The 17,399-nt window shown below is 38.3% G+C and overlaps 2 protein-coding genes across 2 annotated transcripts; both read right to left on the bottom strand.

Annotated features, from left to right (window-relative positions):
• Positions 1-202: 202 nt before the first annotated feature.
• Positions 203-5,281, bottom strand: LOC146660933 (uncharacterized). Its single transcript, XM_085419661.1, has 4 exons — positions 5,062-5,281; positions 3,114-3,161; positions 2,807-2,911; positions 203-2,584 (listed from the first exon to the last, which is right to left on the bottom strand). The coding sequence occupies exons 1-4, from the start codon at positions 5,194-5,196 to the stop codon at positions 2,408-2,410; spliced, it is 465 nt and encodes a 154-aa protein (XP_085275787.1). The 5' UTR covers positions 5,197-5,281; the 3' UTR covers positions 203-2,407.
• A 3,953-nt stretch (positions 5,282-9,234) lies between these two features.
• On the bottom strand, positions 9,235-17,307 carry LOC146660932 (uncharacterized). Its single transcript, XM_085421010.1, has 6 exons — positions 16,262-17,307; positions 15,993-16,040; positions 15,688-15,792; positions 10,287-15,465; positions 10,032-10,136; positions 9,235-9,783 (listed from the first exon to the last, which is right to left on the bottom strand). Exons 1-4 carry the CDS (start codon positions 16,394-16,396, stop codon positions 15,334-15,336), a joined length of 420 nt encoding a protein of 139 aa, XP_085277136.1. The 5' UTR covers positions 16,397-17,307; the 3' UTR covers positions 9,235-9,783; positions 10,032-10,136; positions 10,287-15,333.
• Positions 17,308-17,399: the final 92 nt, after the last annotated feature.

The raw sequence follows: 17,399 nt of genomic DNA, 5'->3' as shown, positions 1-17,399 counted from the left end.
CCTTTAATGTAAAATCAACCAGGGAAGAAAAAAAATGACAAGAGGAAAGAAAAAAACCAGTGACACTATCACGCTTTCAGCCTGTCCTTCAACTCACTGATATGCTTGCTGTCCTCTTAACCATTACTTGAATCTCTGCTTAAAGGCAGTATAATCACAGCGTGCTTAAATGGCAACTAGATCTTCTCAACATACTCTCTTTTCACACATCTTCTGAAATTATATCTCTTCTCACCCATAGAGACATCCAATCACATTATTAATATCTAATCACCAAATATCCAGCCACACCTCAACATCCTCTCTCTGTCCATCTGACCTTTCCACATACATGATTTAATATAGGATTTAAGCTTAAATTGCAAACTCACGTCATTGCATTTCTTCCATATTTGTTATATTGGTTAAACTTAAATGTACTTATTTTTTAAAATATTTGATTATATTCTGGTAAGTATTAAGCATCATTTACTATCAGCAAAAATCACATATAAATTATGCTCAGTTTGCCATTTTTATTTATTTATTTATGTTTACTTTTGCTGCTGTGTGATGTCATGGTTATCTCAAGTACACAGCTCTGACTGCCAGTATTGCACTTCCACCCACCTGCAGTTCAAACCTTCTTTTAGGGATGGGCAGCCAATCAGAAGAATGTTGGCTTAAAGGGAGTACAGATATGAACTGAAAATGAAGGCTTGAACAAAGTATATAAAACAACCCCCCCAAAAACTGTGTGTATGAACGTTAATAGTTAACAGTCAAGAAAACATTTGTGCTTATAAGATGAGCCCTTACTTTAGTGAGAGTTTCATTGTATTGTTCAAAGATATGTTTAGAATGTCATGATAGACAGGATTTCCAGTACAAGGATGGATTGCCACGACCACAGCAGACACCAGCATAAACATCATCATCTCATAAACAATTTCAAGAAACTGGCCTTGAAGACCTTGTTTCTGTTGTGTTGCTCAGCTTGTAAGCTGTTGCGATGTCTTGGCTGAGAGCAGATTATTTGTATTTGCTTTGCCCATACCTTCATCACATTCACCAGTTACAAAAAAATCCAAATGCAGACAGTAAGATGAAATGTGTAATTAATTTGTGATCAATGAATAGAATCAATGTTTCTCCAAAGAACAACCTATAGACAGTAGAGAAAAAAAGTGGTACTTTCAGAAGAAAGTTGATAACAGACACGTAATCCACAAAGTAGTAATATACTACGCAGACCATGTCTTCAAGCAGAAGCCCTTAAAGTGGTTGTTTTGCTCAGTTGGCAGGTTGTTGTGAGATGTTGGTTCAGATCAGATTACTTATACTTGCTTTGCCTACGTCTTTGGCATGTTTGTCGGTTACAAATGCAATCTGAGGTGACTGTGAGATAAGGCTTATGATGAAGTTGCGGTCAATAAGCAGAAAAGGAACTGTTTCTCTAAAATGAACGTATATGTTTGTTTGCATTACATTTCCCCCCTCATTATCATGTTGAATAAACCACTTTGAGATTACTTGAGCTTTACTTGAGTCATTCTGCGCTCCAGATGGGTTAATTGCTTTAATCGTGTTAATTGTGATGATGGATTGATATGCGTTAACATTGACAGCCCTAATTTATTCATGTCTTACTTGAATCAATGTATCAGTTTACACAATTGTGACCTCTCTATGATATTCAAAACTTGTATTGCATTACCTTCTGGGCAATTCTTCCCAGACATTTTTACAGTTAGTTTGAGAGGTATATGGCTCAGGTTAGCATTTCTACAACTGTAAACCAGTTTGTACTGGCAAATATAGGCTATAAATTTCACCAATTATGGAATTCTACAACTTTGGACTGTTTGTGCTATCAAAGCGACCCATACTTCAAAAATAACCAATTTTCTACCCACCATATGTCACAAACCTGTCAAAATAGAACACAAAACTGTCAAAGTTACCCATTATTAGATCTCTAAATAAGTTTCACTTTAATAGGTATTAGAATTGACCTAAGTATGTGGGTAATAAACAATTTGAATAGATGATTAAACTGCTCAACGTTTTAATGACAATATATCCATTCATCTCTTTAGCTTAAGGGTCATGGGGGGCTGGAGCCTATCCCAGCTGCCATAGGGCAAGAGGCAGGGTACATCTTGGACAGGTCATTTGTCTAAAAGGATGATAAAGGCATAAAAAAGAAAAGAAAATACTAATAGCTTACTAAACTATACTATAAGCTAAAACAAATGTCCAGTTTCACAACCATTGTTCTTTTTGTTGTATTCCAAAAAGGAATTTGTATTTCTGGCCAGAATTGAATCGGAAACTTATGCTTGGCAAACAAATGGGCTAACCCGTACACTTTATGAATTATGAAAAACATTCAAGTGATCACATATCAGACAGTTCAAATATCTCTCTAACATGGTATTTTCTTGAAACAAAAGTAAAAGTCTGAAAAAGACTTGTCTGTGGAATCCATTTCAAATGGATTATACCTCCTTATAATACATTTGGTGAGGTTTCCCAGCAAATCAGGTAGTGGCTGTTCTTTTTCTGACGGCCCTACTTTCTTTAGTACATCTTTGCAGTCCATCTGAAAGACAGGAATCTGTGTTCAGTATATATGCTCAGTTTTGCAGATGTATTTGTCTACCTAAAGTGAGATTAGCACATTGTCTCTAAATATTTACAACACAGACTGACGCTTTTCTTTCCAAACTCCTTAGACTATGATGACCTGGATGACTGAGAACCTTCACAGACTACACAGATTTGTTGTTCTTAAGTTAGAGATGTGTCAAAATAGATAACTTACATCTGATTTCTTAATGAATATTTCCAGGTTTCTCACAATTTCTTTCTCGTTGTCATTTTTGGCATGCTTTTGTAGGATGTCATTCACTTTGCAGAAGAAGTTATTCTGTATGGAACACAAGGACGGATTTATAAGCTTTTAAAAACACATGCATTTACAATTATACAAGTTGGCTAGTGTTTTTTCTGCAGTTTGTAAAAAAAAAAAAAAAAAGACAACTCAAACTTCCAATCAGCAGAACAATTCAAGAAAACTGAATGAATTAAAAGGAACATTGTTTCAAAGACATGAAAAAATGTCTCCTCACCCCACATCCATTGTCAGCCAGGTCAGACACATCCTCCACAAAGAACCTCTGTAAGATCCAAGAAAAAATTACTTTGTCAGGTAACACTTTTAACATATTGAATCAGATAAGGCACCAAAAAATTTAATAGAAAAAATATTTGTAACTGAACATTGCAAACACTTTTTAAAGGTTTTAACAGAGGTGGGACCAAGTCATTGTTTTGCAAGTCTCAAGTAAGTCTCAAGTCTTTATCCTCAAGTCTCAAGTCAAGTCTCAAGTAATGTCAGGCAAGTCAGAGTCGAGTCTCAAGTCACTGGTGTAAAAGTCCGAGTCAAGTCACAAGTCTGAAACTTTGAATTTCAAGTCCTTTCGAGTCTTTAAAAAAAAAAAAGAAAAAATAATGTTGCAGTTATGCTAAATGTAAATATTAGACCATGTAATTTTAAAATCTGTGTTTTTCTCAACACATGACAAAATAGTGAACTTAGAAAATATACACAAATTGTGAAATTGCACCTCTTTAAAATGCAGCTCAATTAAACCTAGCTCCAAGAATAATTTTCACCGACAGTTCTGAGATAAGCTGCATGTTATTCTTGGATGCGGTTGTAGGACCAGCTTTAAAATCGCATGACAAAAATATCATACACATTAAAAAAACTGTATCACCAACGTAGCCTGGACAACATTTGCTAGTTAGATGAAGTCAGCTATCTCATCTTAGCATATTTATATGCATATTTATAATCATACGGTTCTTGGAGTGAGTGCACACACTCATGAAGTTTAGTAACTTCAGGTCACTGCAACAAGCCCAGGTACAGTTTACCGACGGATGGGTACAGGACCTTGAAATGCACCGTGTAGAAAGTAAAGACCATCGTACGTATCATAAGTTTACCAGTCTCACAAATCGTCGTCATAAATACACATTCCTTAACCGTTTATTAATAGGACCTTTGAGCTCAACGGTAATTAATTAGTAGTGGAAATAATTTCTGGTACCCATCACAGAAATGTAGCAGTGACAATAATACTGTATGCTGTAATCGTACTGGGCAATTAGTGATACAAAACAACTGTTTTATCCTGTGAATAAAAGTATATGTTTTTGTCAATGTACCATAATAACAGAAGCGAAACGCAATATTGTGTCAGGACAATTCACTATTTATGCACAATAAATAAAGGAGCATAGCGCGACAATTTCTGTTCAGCGCCAGACTTGCTTGTAACCTATATCACTAATTATGTTATGAAAATGAGGTATTAACTACTAAAAAACACTGACCTTCGTGTAAATGCTTGGAGCAGACTAACCTGTGAGCTGGTGTTCTGGGACGTTATATTTGATCTTTGAATGGCTGCGATCCAGGCCATCCGTCGCGTCTTTGTTACTTCGGAAACATGGCTTGAACAATTTCTCTTCAACGACGTAATCCGATAACAACCGATCTCTTTACCCGTCAGCTTCTCGTGGCTGTCATGCGACCGGCTATTGCAGTTAATAATACAACGGCTTCTTGACATTTTTGTGTTTCTTTTTATCGCTGTATAACTGATTTCAATTGAAAGCCTGCGTGCGCTAGTACCGCTTGCCACGAGTTCCCAGAATCCTTTGCGGTTCTACCCGTGAATGACGTCACATTTTCAATCTCTATATAATATGCATGTTAAATTTTATATTTGGGGTAAAATATCAAGTCTTTTCAAGTAAACCGGTTCAAGTCCAATTCAAGTCCCAAGTCATTGGTGTAAAAGTCCAAGTCAAGTCACAAGTCTTAGAACATTTTTTCAAGTCAAGTCTAAAGTCATAAAATTAATGACTCGAGTCTGACTCGAGTCCAAGTCATGTGACTCGAGTCCACACCTCTGGGTTTTAACAAGTTAGGGCACCAAAAAAATGTTACAAAAATTTCAAGCTAAGTGTCACTCAAACAATTGTGCTTATGCGATGAACCCTTACCTCATTCAGATCTCTGTTGTATTTCTTAGTCAGGTCAATGATACGGTTTAGGTTGTCGTTACTGACAGGATTTGCAGCATATGGATTGATCAGCATGGCCACAGCAGACATCAGCACAAACATCATCATCTCCATACTTGTTGTTCGTTGGCTGAAAAGCAGAAGTCCTTGAAGTTGTTGTGAAGTGCTGGCTGAGAGCAGGTTATTTATACCTGGTCTGTCTACGCCTTCATTACATTTGCCAGTTACAAAAAACCAAAAAACAGTCTGCAGCTCCTTGGCGATAAGATCCATGATTAGTATGTGGTCAATGAGCAGAAACGAAACTATTTTTCTCAGAATAACCAATAGACTTGGTTGCATTACAGAAAAGATGAAAAAAAAAATGGTACTTTCAAAAGAAACTTCATTACAGACTGTGATCCACGCAAAGTGATACTGCTGAGAAAAATGGGGGAAGACTCAAACAATCTTAACTTTGATTTGAGGTGTGATTTTAAATCTGGCCAAAGGGGGGAGTCCGGTGACGTAGGCTGTCAAGATGGCAGCTTGAATGGGGAAGCTCCGTCGCAGTGGCAGCTAATTTGCGTTAGACTTAGAACATTGCGCTACACAACACTTACAAAATATCACCCCAGGGCTGTGGGAAGCTTGAAGACTCTTTGTGAAAGCTCATAATGCAGAGTCACTAACAAAAACTTACGCTTCAACGGCAAGAAGGCGCTAGCAAGGAAACCTCGGCGAAAGCTAATGATGTGCGCCCGCCCTCACCTTCAATGTCGGATACTATCCAGGCTGCTACAACTGAACAAATGGCCAAGGACATTGCAAGTCCATTGCAACCGAGACACAAGAGAGCAAACTCAATTTTATCCAAATTGCTACGAGGGCAGTGGAGGCTAAGCTAGAGGATATGGCTACTCGAATAAGCAACGCTGAGTCTCACCTGGATTTCCTTGAGGATGCTAGCAGAGTGCTAAAGGAAAATCCTCCTGCTACTAGTGACGAGGTAAACGCTCTACGACAGAAATTAGATGATCTTGAAAACAGAGGATGGAGAAAAATCCTGCACTTTGCTGGCTTTCCCGAGGGCTGTGAGGGTTCGGACGCTCTGACACTCGTGCACAACACAATTCCACAACTCCTTACAACTTCCTGGGCGGGCTGGAGATTGACTGCGCACACCGCAGCCTAGTGAGACGCAAAACTGACAGTCATCCCCCAAAGATCATCATCGCCTGATTTCTACGGTTCCAGGACAGGGAACGGATCGTGGAAGCTGCGCCGAGGCTGGGGCAGCTGAGCTGGAACAACCACCACATCATGATCTTCCCCGACTACTCCAAACTTGTCATGGACAAACGAGCAGCATTTAATCCCTGTAAACGGTTGCTGCACGAAAGGAAAATGAAGTTCTCCCCACTTTTCCCAGCAGTGCTGGTGCTGAAAATGACGGCGGGCAGACGTGAGTTTACCAACCCAAAAAAAGCCCAGGACTACATTCTGTCTTTACCTTAAGGGAGTTATTTACAGTCATGGGCTTGGATTTAAACACAACCTTTTTTTTTTTGCCCTAGTGTTAATTAACACGCTATACACGATATACTTTGTACAAACTGTTTAGTTTCAATATTATAGGGCTTCGTGGTTTGATTTCTTGATCAATCAGCTTGATCATCAGCTTGATCAATTGCGATTGCAAAATTCTGGCCAAGGTACTAGCAACCAGATTAGATAAGGTCAAGACTTACCTAATACACCCCGACCAAGTCGGTTTTATTTGGACTCGCAGCTCTGCCGATAACATTAGATGCCTAATTGATATTATGTGGGCAACCCAGAATAAATCCCCTACGGGGGACTCTTCTCCAGCTATAGCCCTCTCCCTAGATGCAGAGAAAGCATTTGACAGGGTAGAGTGGTGTTTCCTATTTTGTGTAATGGCTCAAAATTCACAAGGTGGATCAAACTTCTCTACAACAATCTAAGAGCATTACTACTAATGAACCGTATTATATCACAGTCCTTCGACCTCCACAGAGGTACAAGACAGGGCTGCCCACAGAGTCCTCTGCTTTTTGTTCTAGCTTTAGAGCCTCTGGCAGCGACAATACGTAGAGGCCCTAATTTTCCAGGTATCCAGGTCCACAATAATAATCACAAATTGATGCTCTATGCTGACAATGCTCTGGTCCTGATATTGTAGCCAGAACACTCTCTACCTGCTCTCTAAAGAATTATTAACCGGTTCTCTAATATATCAGGATATAGAGTAAATTGGTCAAAGTCTGAAGCGCCCCCTGTGACAGCCTTCTGCCCCAAAACCCTGTTCCAGCCAGGGGATTTCAGCTGGCCTCAGACTGGTATTAAATACTTGGGCATTACGTTCCCCCCTTTGTTATCTAACATAGTTCAGGTTAATTTTGAACCTCTATTGAACACGTTCAGAACCAACATAATTAGATGGTCCCCTTTGTTTCTCACCCTTTGGGGCAAAGTTAACATCATCAAAATGAATTGTGCTCCAAAATTTAATTACCTACTACAAACACTCCCGCTAAAAATCCCATGGTTTAGTCTTGAGAGTACTTTGTGGTCACCACTCCCTCCGATGCACATTTTAACCACCAAGCTCTCACCAGATATACAAACCCACCCCATTCTTTCGTTCCTGTAGACAGTCTGGAAGAAGGTGGCCTTGCTATTAAATGTTAACTCCTACCTTCATACTAAGGCCTCCATATGGCTCAATCCCAAACTCTGCATTAATAAGTCTCCGTTCTTCTGGAGACTGTGGGTCCAGAGAGGGATACTTGTTCTTGGAGACCTGTATCAGGGGAGAATTCTCAAGTCCTTCAACGACCTTAAAGCACAGTTTCAGGTGCCACAGAGTCAGTTTTGGAGATACTTGCAGCTCCGGCACTTATTGCTCAAAACCTTTGGTTCTTCCTCCTCACCACCTCCAATTATTGAATATCTCAGCTACATCAAAAAAATCTTTGGGGGAAGTCATGAAGTCTCTAAATATTACTCAATGCTTGTTAAGGGCACGAGTAAAGGGCTACCTGCCCTCCGATTAGCTTGGGAAGCTGACCTTGGTGTGGTTTTTACAGATCAGGAATGGACTACAATTTTGCAGAATAGTAAAAAGGTGTCCAGGGAACTTAGAACGAGACTAATCCAATTCAAATTACTACACCAGATTTACTGGTCGCCACACAGACTGTACAGGGCAAACCTCATACAGTCCCCTGAATGCTGGGGATGTCAGACTGGGGTGGGCACATTGACCCATATGATTTGAAGCTGTCCTAAAACCCAAATCTTTTGGACTGAGATACATGACTTTATCAAATCAACCATACGATGGGATATTCCTTTTTCACCAAGACTACTCGTTTTGGGGGACCCATCACTCCTTAAACATGCTCTGCCTAAGGCTGCTGAGTGGGTACAGACTGCATTGATGCTGGGGCGTAAACTCATTATCTCCCAGTGGAAGGCCCCTTCCACCCCACCTGTCTCTGTATGGCATGTTCAACTAGGGAGACTTGCTGCACTAGAACAACTCTCATAAAGGCTTCTGAATAAAGTGGAAAGCTTCCACCTGAAGTGGGATCCATATCTGTTCAGAGTAAAAGGATCAGACTAGAACTTAGAGTGGCACAGACATTGGGATTCTGACGAAGCACTCTCAGGGATGACAGAGTGTGGCATGCAGCAAGACCCACGTAGTCAAAGGATGGCTGTGTTTTTGTTTGTTTGTTTGTTTTTTTGCTTGTTTGTTTATCTCTTGTTTTGTTTGTCCCCCTTCATTTTGGGTTTGTATTCTCTACTGTTCTGCCGATGCTTTTTTTATGTGACGTAATCTGTATCTACAGTGGACCGTAGTGTTCTAAAATTACAATAGAATATTAATCACAAAAAAATCTGGCCAAAGAGCCAATGATTTTGGTTTCCACTGAAAATTGTTACATCACTTCCTACTCTACAAATTACAGTGAATGGTAGTAAAGATTTTTGACTTGAGACTTTGACTTTGAAAGGGTCTACACGACCGTTCACATTTCAAAAAATGAAAAAAAAAAGCAAGTTATTAACAGACTGCCATCCACTCAAAGTGGTTACCTGGAAATATACTGTTCAAAGAAATTAGCAGATGTGATTTATTGTTCTGTAAACAGTTGTTACAATGCGGCGTGAGAGAGTTACAATAAAAATATCACACAAATATATTACAACAACCAGAATTTATGACTTTCACTTAAAAAAGAAGCAAATTTGCAGTTGTACAATAACACATCAAGTTGGTTTCTTAAACTTTGTAATGATCAAAGACAGCTACAGATATATTTCTGCTTTCGCAGTTAAAACATAGTTCAACCAAAATAAATCTTTGTCTTGTACTGAATTTAGTATTAATAAATAATAAAAACTGCATAAAAAAAGAGAAAAATCAGTGATAACTTACCAAACTAATAAAAAAAACAACTAGAATATGAAAAAAATCTTAAATTATGAAAACCCATGACTTTTGAAATACACTTAAAAGAGTTATCACGTTAGCCAGTTCAATGATCTTGAAGGTATTCAGGCAGCTTGTGTTACGTTTCCCATGAAATTTCTTCTCTGAATACATTTGGTGAGGTTTCCCAGCAAATCAGGTAGTGGCTGTTCTTTTTCTGACGGCCCTACTTTCTTTAGTACTTCTTTGCAGTTTATCTGAAAGACAAGAATCTGTGTTCAGTATATCTCTCACTGTTTTGCAGATGTATTTGTCTACCTAAAGTGAGGTTAGCACATTGTCTCTAAATATTTACAACACAGATTGACGCATTTCTTTCTAAGCTCCTTAAACTATGATCATGGATGACTGAGAACCTTCACAGACTACACAGATTTGTTGTTCTTAAGTTGGAGATGTGTCAAAAAAGATAACTTACATCTGAGAAAACCCAAAAAAAACTTACATGTGATTTCTTAATGAATATTTCCAGGTTTCTCAAAATATCTTTCTCTTCGTCATTTTTGGGATGCTTTTGTAGGATGTCATGCACTTTGCAGAAGAAGTTATTCTGTATGAAGCATAAATAAGTAAACTAAGCTTTACAAATAAACATAAATAAAATGTAAAAAAGAGACCACTGTTCTTGTTGTAGTCTCTCAAAAAAAAAAACCTGAATGGAAAACTTGCAAACTGTTTCAAAGACAAGAAGTTTTCTCACCCCACATCCAGATTCAACCAAATGTGTCACATCCTCCACATAGAAACTCTGCAACATTGGTGAGACAAATTGTCACAAACAAGTTTTATGCACCAAAAACGTGAACAAAGCAGAAAAAACACGAGTTAACTAACAACAACAACAACAAAAAGCTCTATGAGTGTTAGGAGTCCAGAAAACAGTTGTGCTTATAAGATGAGCTCCTACCTTAGTGAGATTTTCACTGTATTGTTCAACAAGGTCAATGATACTGTTAAGACTATCGCTGAGAGTAAGATTACGGACAGGATTTGCAGCACATGGACTGATCAGCATGGCCACAGCAGACACCAGCATGAGCATCGTCATCTCCACACTTGTTGATTGTTGGCTGAAAACCTCTAGAAGACGTGTCTTCAAGCAGAAGCCCTTAAAGTGTTTCTGTTGCTCAGATGTCAACTGGCAGGTTGTTGTGAGGTCTTAGATGAGAACAGATTATTTATACTTGCTTTGCCCATGCCTTCGCCCTAATTGTTGGTTACAAAAAACAGCCTAGATACAATCTGAGGTGAATGTCAGATAAGGGACATGAGGATGTTATGGCCAGTAAGCAGAAAAGCAAGCGTTTCTCTGAATTAAAAAAAATGAAAAAGCAACTTATTAACAGATTGTCATCCACTCGAAGTGGTTACCTGGAAATGTACTGTTCAAAGAAATTAAGGGAAGACTTGAACAATCTTATGTTTGAATTAATGGGCTGATTTTTTTTGGTTTCCACTGACTGTTGTCACGTCATTTTTTACTCAACAAATTACGCAGAATATGGCACTAAAGATTTCCAACAAGAATATTTCATTCAGCAAAATCAGATGTTTGAAGTGTTTGTTTGTTGTTAACTTTGTGAGCATATATTGAGTGTAACTGGCAATTTTGCCTCACTTTCATGTTCAAGAAACCAGTCTGAGATGATTTGAGCTGTGAGACATGTTCCCTTGTCCTGCTGGAGGCAGACATCAGAAGATGGGTACACTGTGATCCTACAGGGAGAAATGGACATGAACAGCAACAATACTCAATCAGGCTTTTATGATTTAATGATGCTCAGTTAGTACAAAGTAGTGGTGTGCGACATTGCATATTTTGGTATCGATTCAATACCAAGTAAATACAGGCCAGTATCGCCGATACTGATACTTTTCAATAAATAAGGTGGATGCACCATTGAATTGCTAAATCTCAATTAATTTTCATGAACTTAAGTTTTTTTTATGATGTTTCCTTTTTTAGTATGAAATAGTTAAAACCTAGGACATAATTAGGACAAAATTTATAATTAAATAGAAAATACTTATAGAAAACCAATATTATCAATTTTTTTTGACAAAACCTAAAATCAAAAGTGCACGCAAACCAGTAAACAAATTAAAACAAACAAGTACTGTTGAGAAACTGTAACACAAAAATGACATCTAAAATTCTCAACAAAAAAACAACTGGTGAAAATACAAATAATATGTAAACAATTTAACAACCCCCAAAGCATCTGAGTCACGTCACATGATGGCGCAACATCTAAACACAAGAGGAGGAGGGGGAGTAAAGTGTGCCTGCTCTGTGCTGACACAGGAGCGGCGAGTCCGGCGACCTGGCTGTTTCGTCTTTTCCCAAACCACAGCACTGCAAACAAGAGCGGAACTTAAAGTAAAGAATCAATCTCACCAGGCTAGTATTGATCCGATATCGATGCCGACTTGGTATCGATACAATCGATATTTGGATCGAACCGCCCACCACTAGTACAAAGTGTGCCAAGAAAATATCACTCACATTGCATCACCACCGCCAGCAGCCTAGAGCGTTCATACACGGCAGCATGGATCCATGCTTTAATGTCATTTACACCAAATTCTGAAGCTACTGTCTGAATGTCACAGCAGAAACTAAATCATCAGACCAAACCACATTGTTCACATCCTCTATTTCCCAACTTTGGTGAGCCTGCATGATCTGCAGCTTCAGTTTCGTGTTCCGAGATGTCAGGAGTGTGACCTGGTGCAGTCTTCTGCTACTGTACTCAATTTGATTCAAGGTTCAACATCTTGTTGCAGTTGTGTACCTGACAAAATGCTGGTGATTATATATATATATAACTGATAGACGTTTTTCTGTCAGGTTCGGTGGCTTTTCATCCACATCTACACCCCTTACATGTGGGGTCCCTCAAGGATCTATCCTTGGCCTAGTCCTCTTTTCTCTTTACATGCTCCCATTGGGCTCTATTTTCAGGAAAGATGGAATCTTATTTCACTGCCGATAATCCTCAAATCTACTTTCCTCTTAAAAGAATTCTACAGACTCTCTAAAAGTTTAGCTAGACTTCTTTGATGACATTAATTCATGGTTTGCTTTCAATTTTTTGAATATAAACGATCAAAAAACTGAGATTGTACTATTTGGACCTTCTAACCCTTGTTTTTCTTTTAAGGGTACGGTGGCCCTGAAAGACCAAACGAACTGCAATTTAAGAAAACACTAGAAATAAGAAAAACGCTGCAAAAGCACACAAAATGCAACAGAAATAGGAAAAACGACAACGGAAAAAGGAAAAAACTAAACAGAAATAGGAAAAATGACTACGGAACTAGGAAAAACGAAAACAGAAATAGGAAAAAACATATTTCCAAAAGCACAAGGAAAGTGTTTCTGTGGAGACAATAACCCGTCGGACCAGTTGCAGGAACCAAAATATGCTAAGAATTGCACTGGGAGACTCTTAAAAGAAGTGGAGGATCTATCAGTTTTGTGAGGAAAGAAAAGGTGAGAGGTAAGTTTGTTAGCCTAACTATTAGCCTAAAAATCCGTCATCAGTTTTATATGAATCATGATAAAACACACCTCCCATGTTTTGGGTTCTCAGGGCCACCATATAAGGGTGACCTTGGGCCTCTGGAAAAGTCTAGAACTCCCATTGCAAAAAATCTGGTAGTGTTCTTTAATAGCAATTTTTGATTTGAGAAACAAATAAATTCTGTTGTAAAAGCCAGCTTCTTCCAGCTCAGGGCCTTTGCAAAAATTAAGAACATTTTGTCATCTGCTGACTTCAAGAAAGTAATTCATGCATTCATTTCATCCAGGCTTGACTCCTGTAAAAGTCTTTATTTTGGTATCAGCCAGGCTCTGCTCTCTCGTCTTCTGCTTGTTCAGAATGCTACAGCCCGACACTTGACAGGCACTCGTAAACATGACCATATTTCCCCAGTCTTGGCTCATTTACAGTGGCTTCCAGTACTTTACAGTACAGTAGAAATGATTTTAAGATTTTACTGTTTGTTTTTAAGTCTCTAAATGGATTAGCTCCATCAGACCTCTCTGCTCTTTTAACTAAAACTAATCCAAATAGGTCAGCTGATAAGTTGCTTCTAGTTGTCCCTTGAAGCAGGCTAAAAAACAGTGGAGACCAGGCCTTTGCAATTTCTGCTCCCAAACTTTGTAATAGTGTCTCTTCAAATTAGGATCTGATCCGTCTGAAAACACATTTTTAATCACTAGCTTTTAATTGTGACTGAGTTTTTGTTTTGTTCTTTGTGTGTGTTTGTTAGACTTATAGTCAAGACCGCCTAAACCAAGACCAGGGCAATACCAAGACCAGAGGGCATCGAGACCAAGACAAGACCAAGACAGACCAAGTCAAGACAAAGATAAAGTCGAGACGAGACAGAGACCGAGACAAAAAAAAGTCTTTATACTACAGCCAGATGCTGCTTCGTTTATGGGTGTCAGGCATATTTATGTGTTTTTGCGATGCACCTGCACAGCCCTTCTCACCCCTGTCTACTGTCTCACTCACTTACTGAGAGGACAGACGCACGCTCCACTTGACTGTCGCGTATCTCACCCTCTCTGTTTTTCACATAATGATATTATCCTATATCCTCGCATGTGATTGGCCACAATATGGAGGAATTGGAGCATAGCTGAGCCACTGTGTGAGAGCTGAGCAGTGAAAGGAAATTAAGTGAGGAGGTGGCTCTTGCTCAATGAGAATCGACTCTTCTGATTCACTACAAAGCACTCTCTAAGCACGGCTTTTAGAGCTGATGCTTTTGCGCATGACACATTATCGAACGTTGTGTATCATGGATACTGATTAATATTAATACTGTTACATATTAAACCTAGCCATATTTTCAAATTATGAGGAAAGTTTATATATACGTGATACTGAAAGCTTCAAACCACTATGAATGCTCAGTTTGCGAGTTCTTTTCTATTTACAGAGCTGTGGGATGTCACAGCTGTGGCTGTGAGTTAGCAGCTCCACCCACCTGCTTTGGGTGGAGCTTGTGGTTGTTTTGATTAGACTGCCAATCACAAGGAAGCTGACTTGAAATGCATGCAGTATCAAAGCCAAAGGTTCACTCCAGAGCATGGATGGCATGGGGAACTCTGACAGAGACCAAGAACTGCTGCAAATGAATATAATATCTCCCTATTAAGATGTTGAAAGGGCAGAATGATATGAAACGATCTGCGAAAGGTTCAGTTTTATAAAAATTCAGGTTTAAAATAAAGAAAATAAAATGTTTGTTACAGTAGATTGACACAAAGCATTTCCACACAAATTCCACTTCTGGGCAAATGTGATTTATTGTTCTGTAAACACTTGTTACAATGTGGTGTTAGAGAATTACAATAAAAATATCACTCAAATATATTATTAGAACCAGAATTACTTTTACTTAAAAAAGAAGCAAATTTGCAGTTGTACAAAAACACATTAAGTTGCTTTCTTAAACTTTGTAATGATCAAAGACAGCTACAGATATATTTCTGCTTTTGCAGTTAAAACATAGTTCAACCAAAATAAATCTTTGTCTTGTACTGAATTTAGTATCAATAAATAATAAAAACTGCATAAAAAAGACAGAGAAAAATCAGTGATAACTTACCAAACTATATAAAAAAAATATATAATATGAAAAAAATGCTTGAATTATGAAAACCCATGACTTTTGAAATACACTTAAAAGAGTTATCACGTTAGCCAGTTCAACGATCTTGAAGGTATTCAGGCAGCTTGTGTTACGTTTCCCATGAAATTTCTTCTCTGAATACATTTGGTGAGGTTTCCCAGCAAATCAGGTAGTAGCTGTTCTTTGTCTGACGGCCCTACTTTCTTTAGTACTTCTTTGCAGTTTATCTGAAAGACAGGAATCTGTGTTCAGTATATATGCTCAGTTTTGCAGATGCATTTGTCTACCTAAAGTGAGGTTAGCACATTGTCTCTAAATATTTACAACATAGACTGACGCTTTTCTTTCCAAGCTCCTTAGACTATGATGACCTAGATGACTGAGAACCTTCACAGACTACACAGATTTGTTGTTCTTAAGTTGGAGATGTGTCAAAATAGATAACTTACATCTGATTCCTTAATGAATATTTCCAGGTTTCTCACAATATCTTTCTCGTTGTTATTTTTGGCATGCTTTTGTAGGATGTCATGCACTTTGCAGAAGAAGTTATTCTGTATGGAACACAAGGATGGATTTATAAGCTTTTAAAAACACATGCATTTACAATTATACAAGTTGGCTAGTGTTTTTTCTGCAGTTTGTCAAAATAAATAAATAACCAACTCAAACTGCCAATCAGAAGGACAATTCAAGAAAACTGAATGAATTAAAAGGAACATTGTTTCAAAGACATGAAAAAACGTCTCCTCACTCCACATCCACTGTCAGCCAGGTAAGACACATCCTCCACAAAGAACCTCTGTAAGATCCAAGAAAAAATTACTTTGTCAGCTAACACTTATAACATATTGAATCATTTGTCTAGATAAGGCACCAAAAAATGTAATCGAATTTAATAGAAAAAATATTTGTAACTGAACATTGCAAACACCTTTTAAAGGTTTTAACAAGTTAGGGCACCAAAAAAAATTTCAAGCTAAGTGTCACTCAAACAATTTTGCTTATACGATGAACCCTTACCTCATTCAGATCTCTGTTGTATTTCTCAGTCAGGTCAATGATACGGTTTAGGTTGTCGTTACTGACGGGATTTGCAGCATATGGATTGATCAGCATGGCCACAGCAGACACCAGCACAAACATCATCATCTCCATACTTGTTGTTCGTTGGCTGAAAAGCAGAAGTCCTTGAAGTTGTTGTGAAGTGCTGGCTGAGAGCAGATTATTTATACCTGCTCTGTCTACGCCTTCATTACGTTTGCCAATTACAAAAAAACCAAAAAGCAGTCTGCAGCGCCTTGGCGATAAGATCCATGATTAGTTTGTGGTCAATGAGCAGAAGAGAAACTATTTTCTCAGAATAACCAGACTTGGTTGCATTACAGAAAAGATGAAAAAAAAAAAGTACTTTCAAAAGAAACTTCATTACAGACTGTGATCCACGCAAAGTGATTTCTTGGAAGTATACTGCTGAAAAAAATGGGGGAAGACTCAACCAATCTTAACTTCGATTTGCGGTGCGATTTTAAATCTGGCCAAAGGGCCGATGATTTTGGTTTCCACTGAAAATTGTTACATCATTTCCTACTGTACAAATTACAGTGAATGGTAGTGAAGATTTTTGACTTGAGTATTTCATTCACAATCTGATACGTTAATTAAATGTTTCCTTAATCCCTTGGATGGATTCTTACTTTAATGTTGTTATACTAAATTCTGGTTCTACCATCTAAATATTGCAGCAGAAATCGAGACTCAACATACTTGGCGATGATTTAAATGGTTTCTATTGTAGAATTGTAAACTGTAGCCTCACTATGTTATTCTTAGCAAACAGGAGTGGCACCTTATGTGTCTTCTGAGGATGTACCCTTTCTGCGTCGAAGTTCAGTGCAATTGGGCTACAGTACAAGATGTGTTGTGCATTCAGAGATGCTCTTCTGCATACGATCAATCTAACAATTGGCTATTTGACTTAGAGTGTTCTTCCTATTAGCTTAAAGCAGGGGTGGGCAACCACATGCCTCGAGGGCTGGTGTCCTGCAGATTTTAGAAGTGTTCTTGATCCAATATAGCTGATTCAAATGGCTAAATTACCTCCTCAACATGTCCTTTAGTTCTCCACAGGCCTGGTAATGAACTAATCATTTGATTCAGG

This window comes from Rhamphochromis longiceps, linkage group LG10 (genome assembly GCF_057381845.1).
Source record: "Rhamphochromis longiceps isolate RC_006_pf linkage group LG10, R_longiceps_female_GT1.1, whole genome shotgun sequence".
Taxonomy (NCBI): Eukaryota; Metazoa; Chordata; class Actinopteri; order Cichliformes; family Cichlidae; genus Rhamphochromis; species Rhamphochromis longiceps.
Note: the sequence above shows the minus strand (reverse complement) of the source record. Positions and strands in the feature narration are given on the sequence as shown.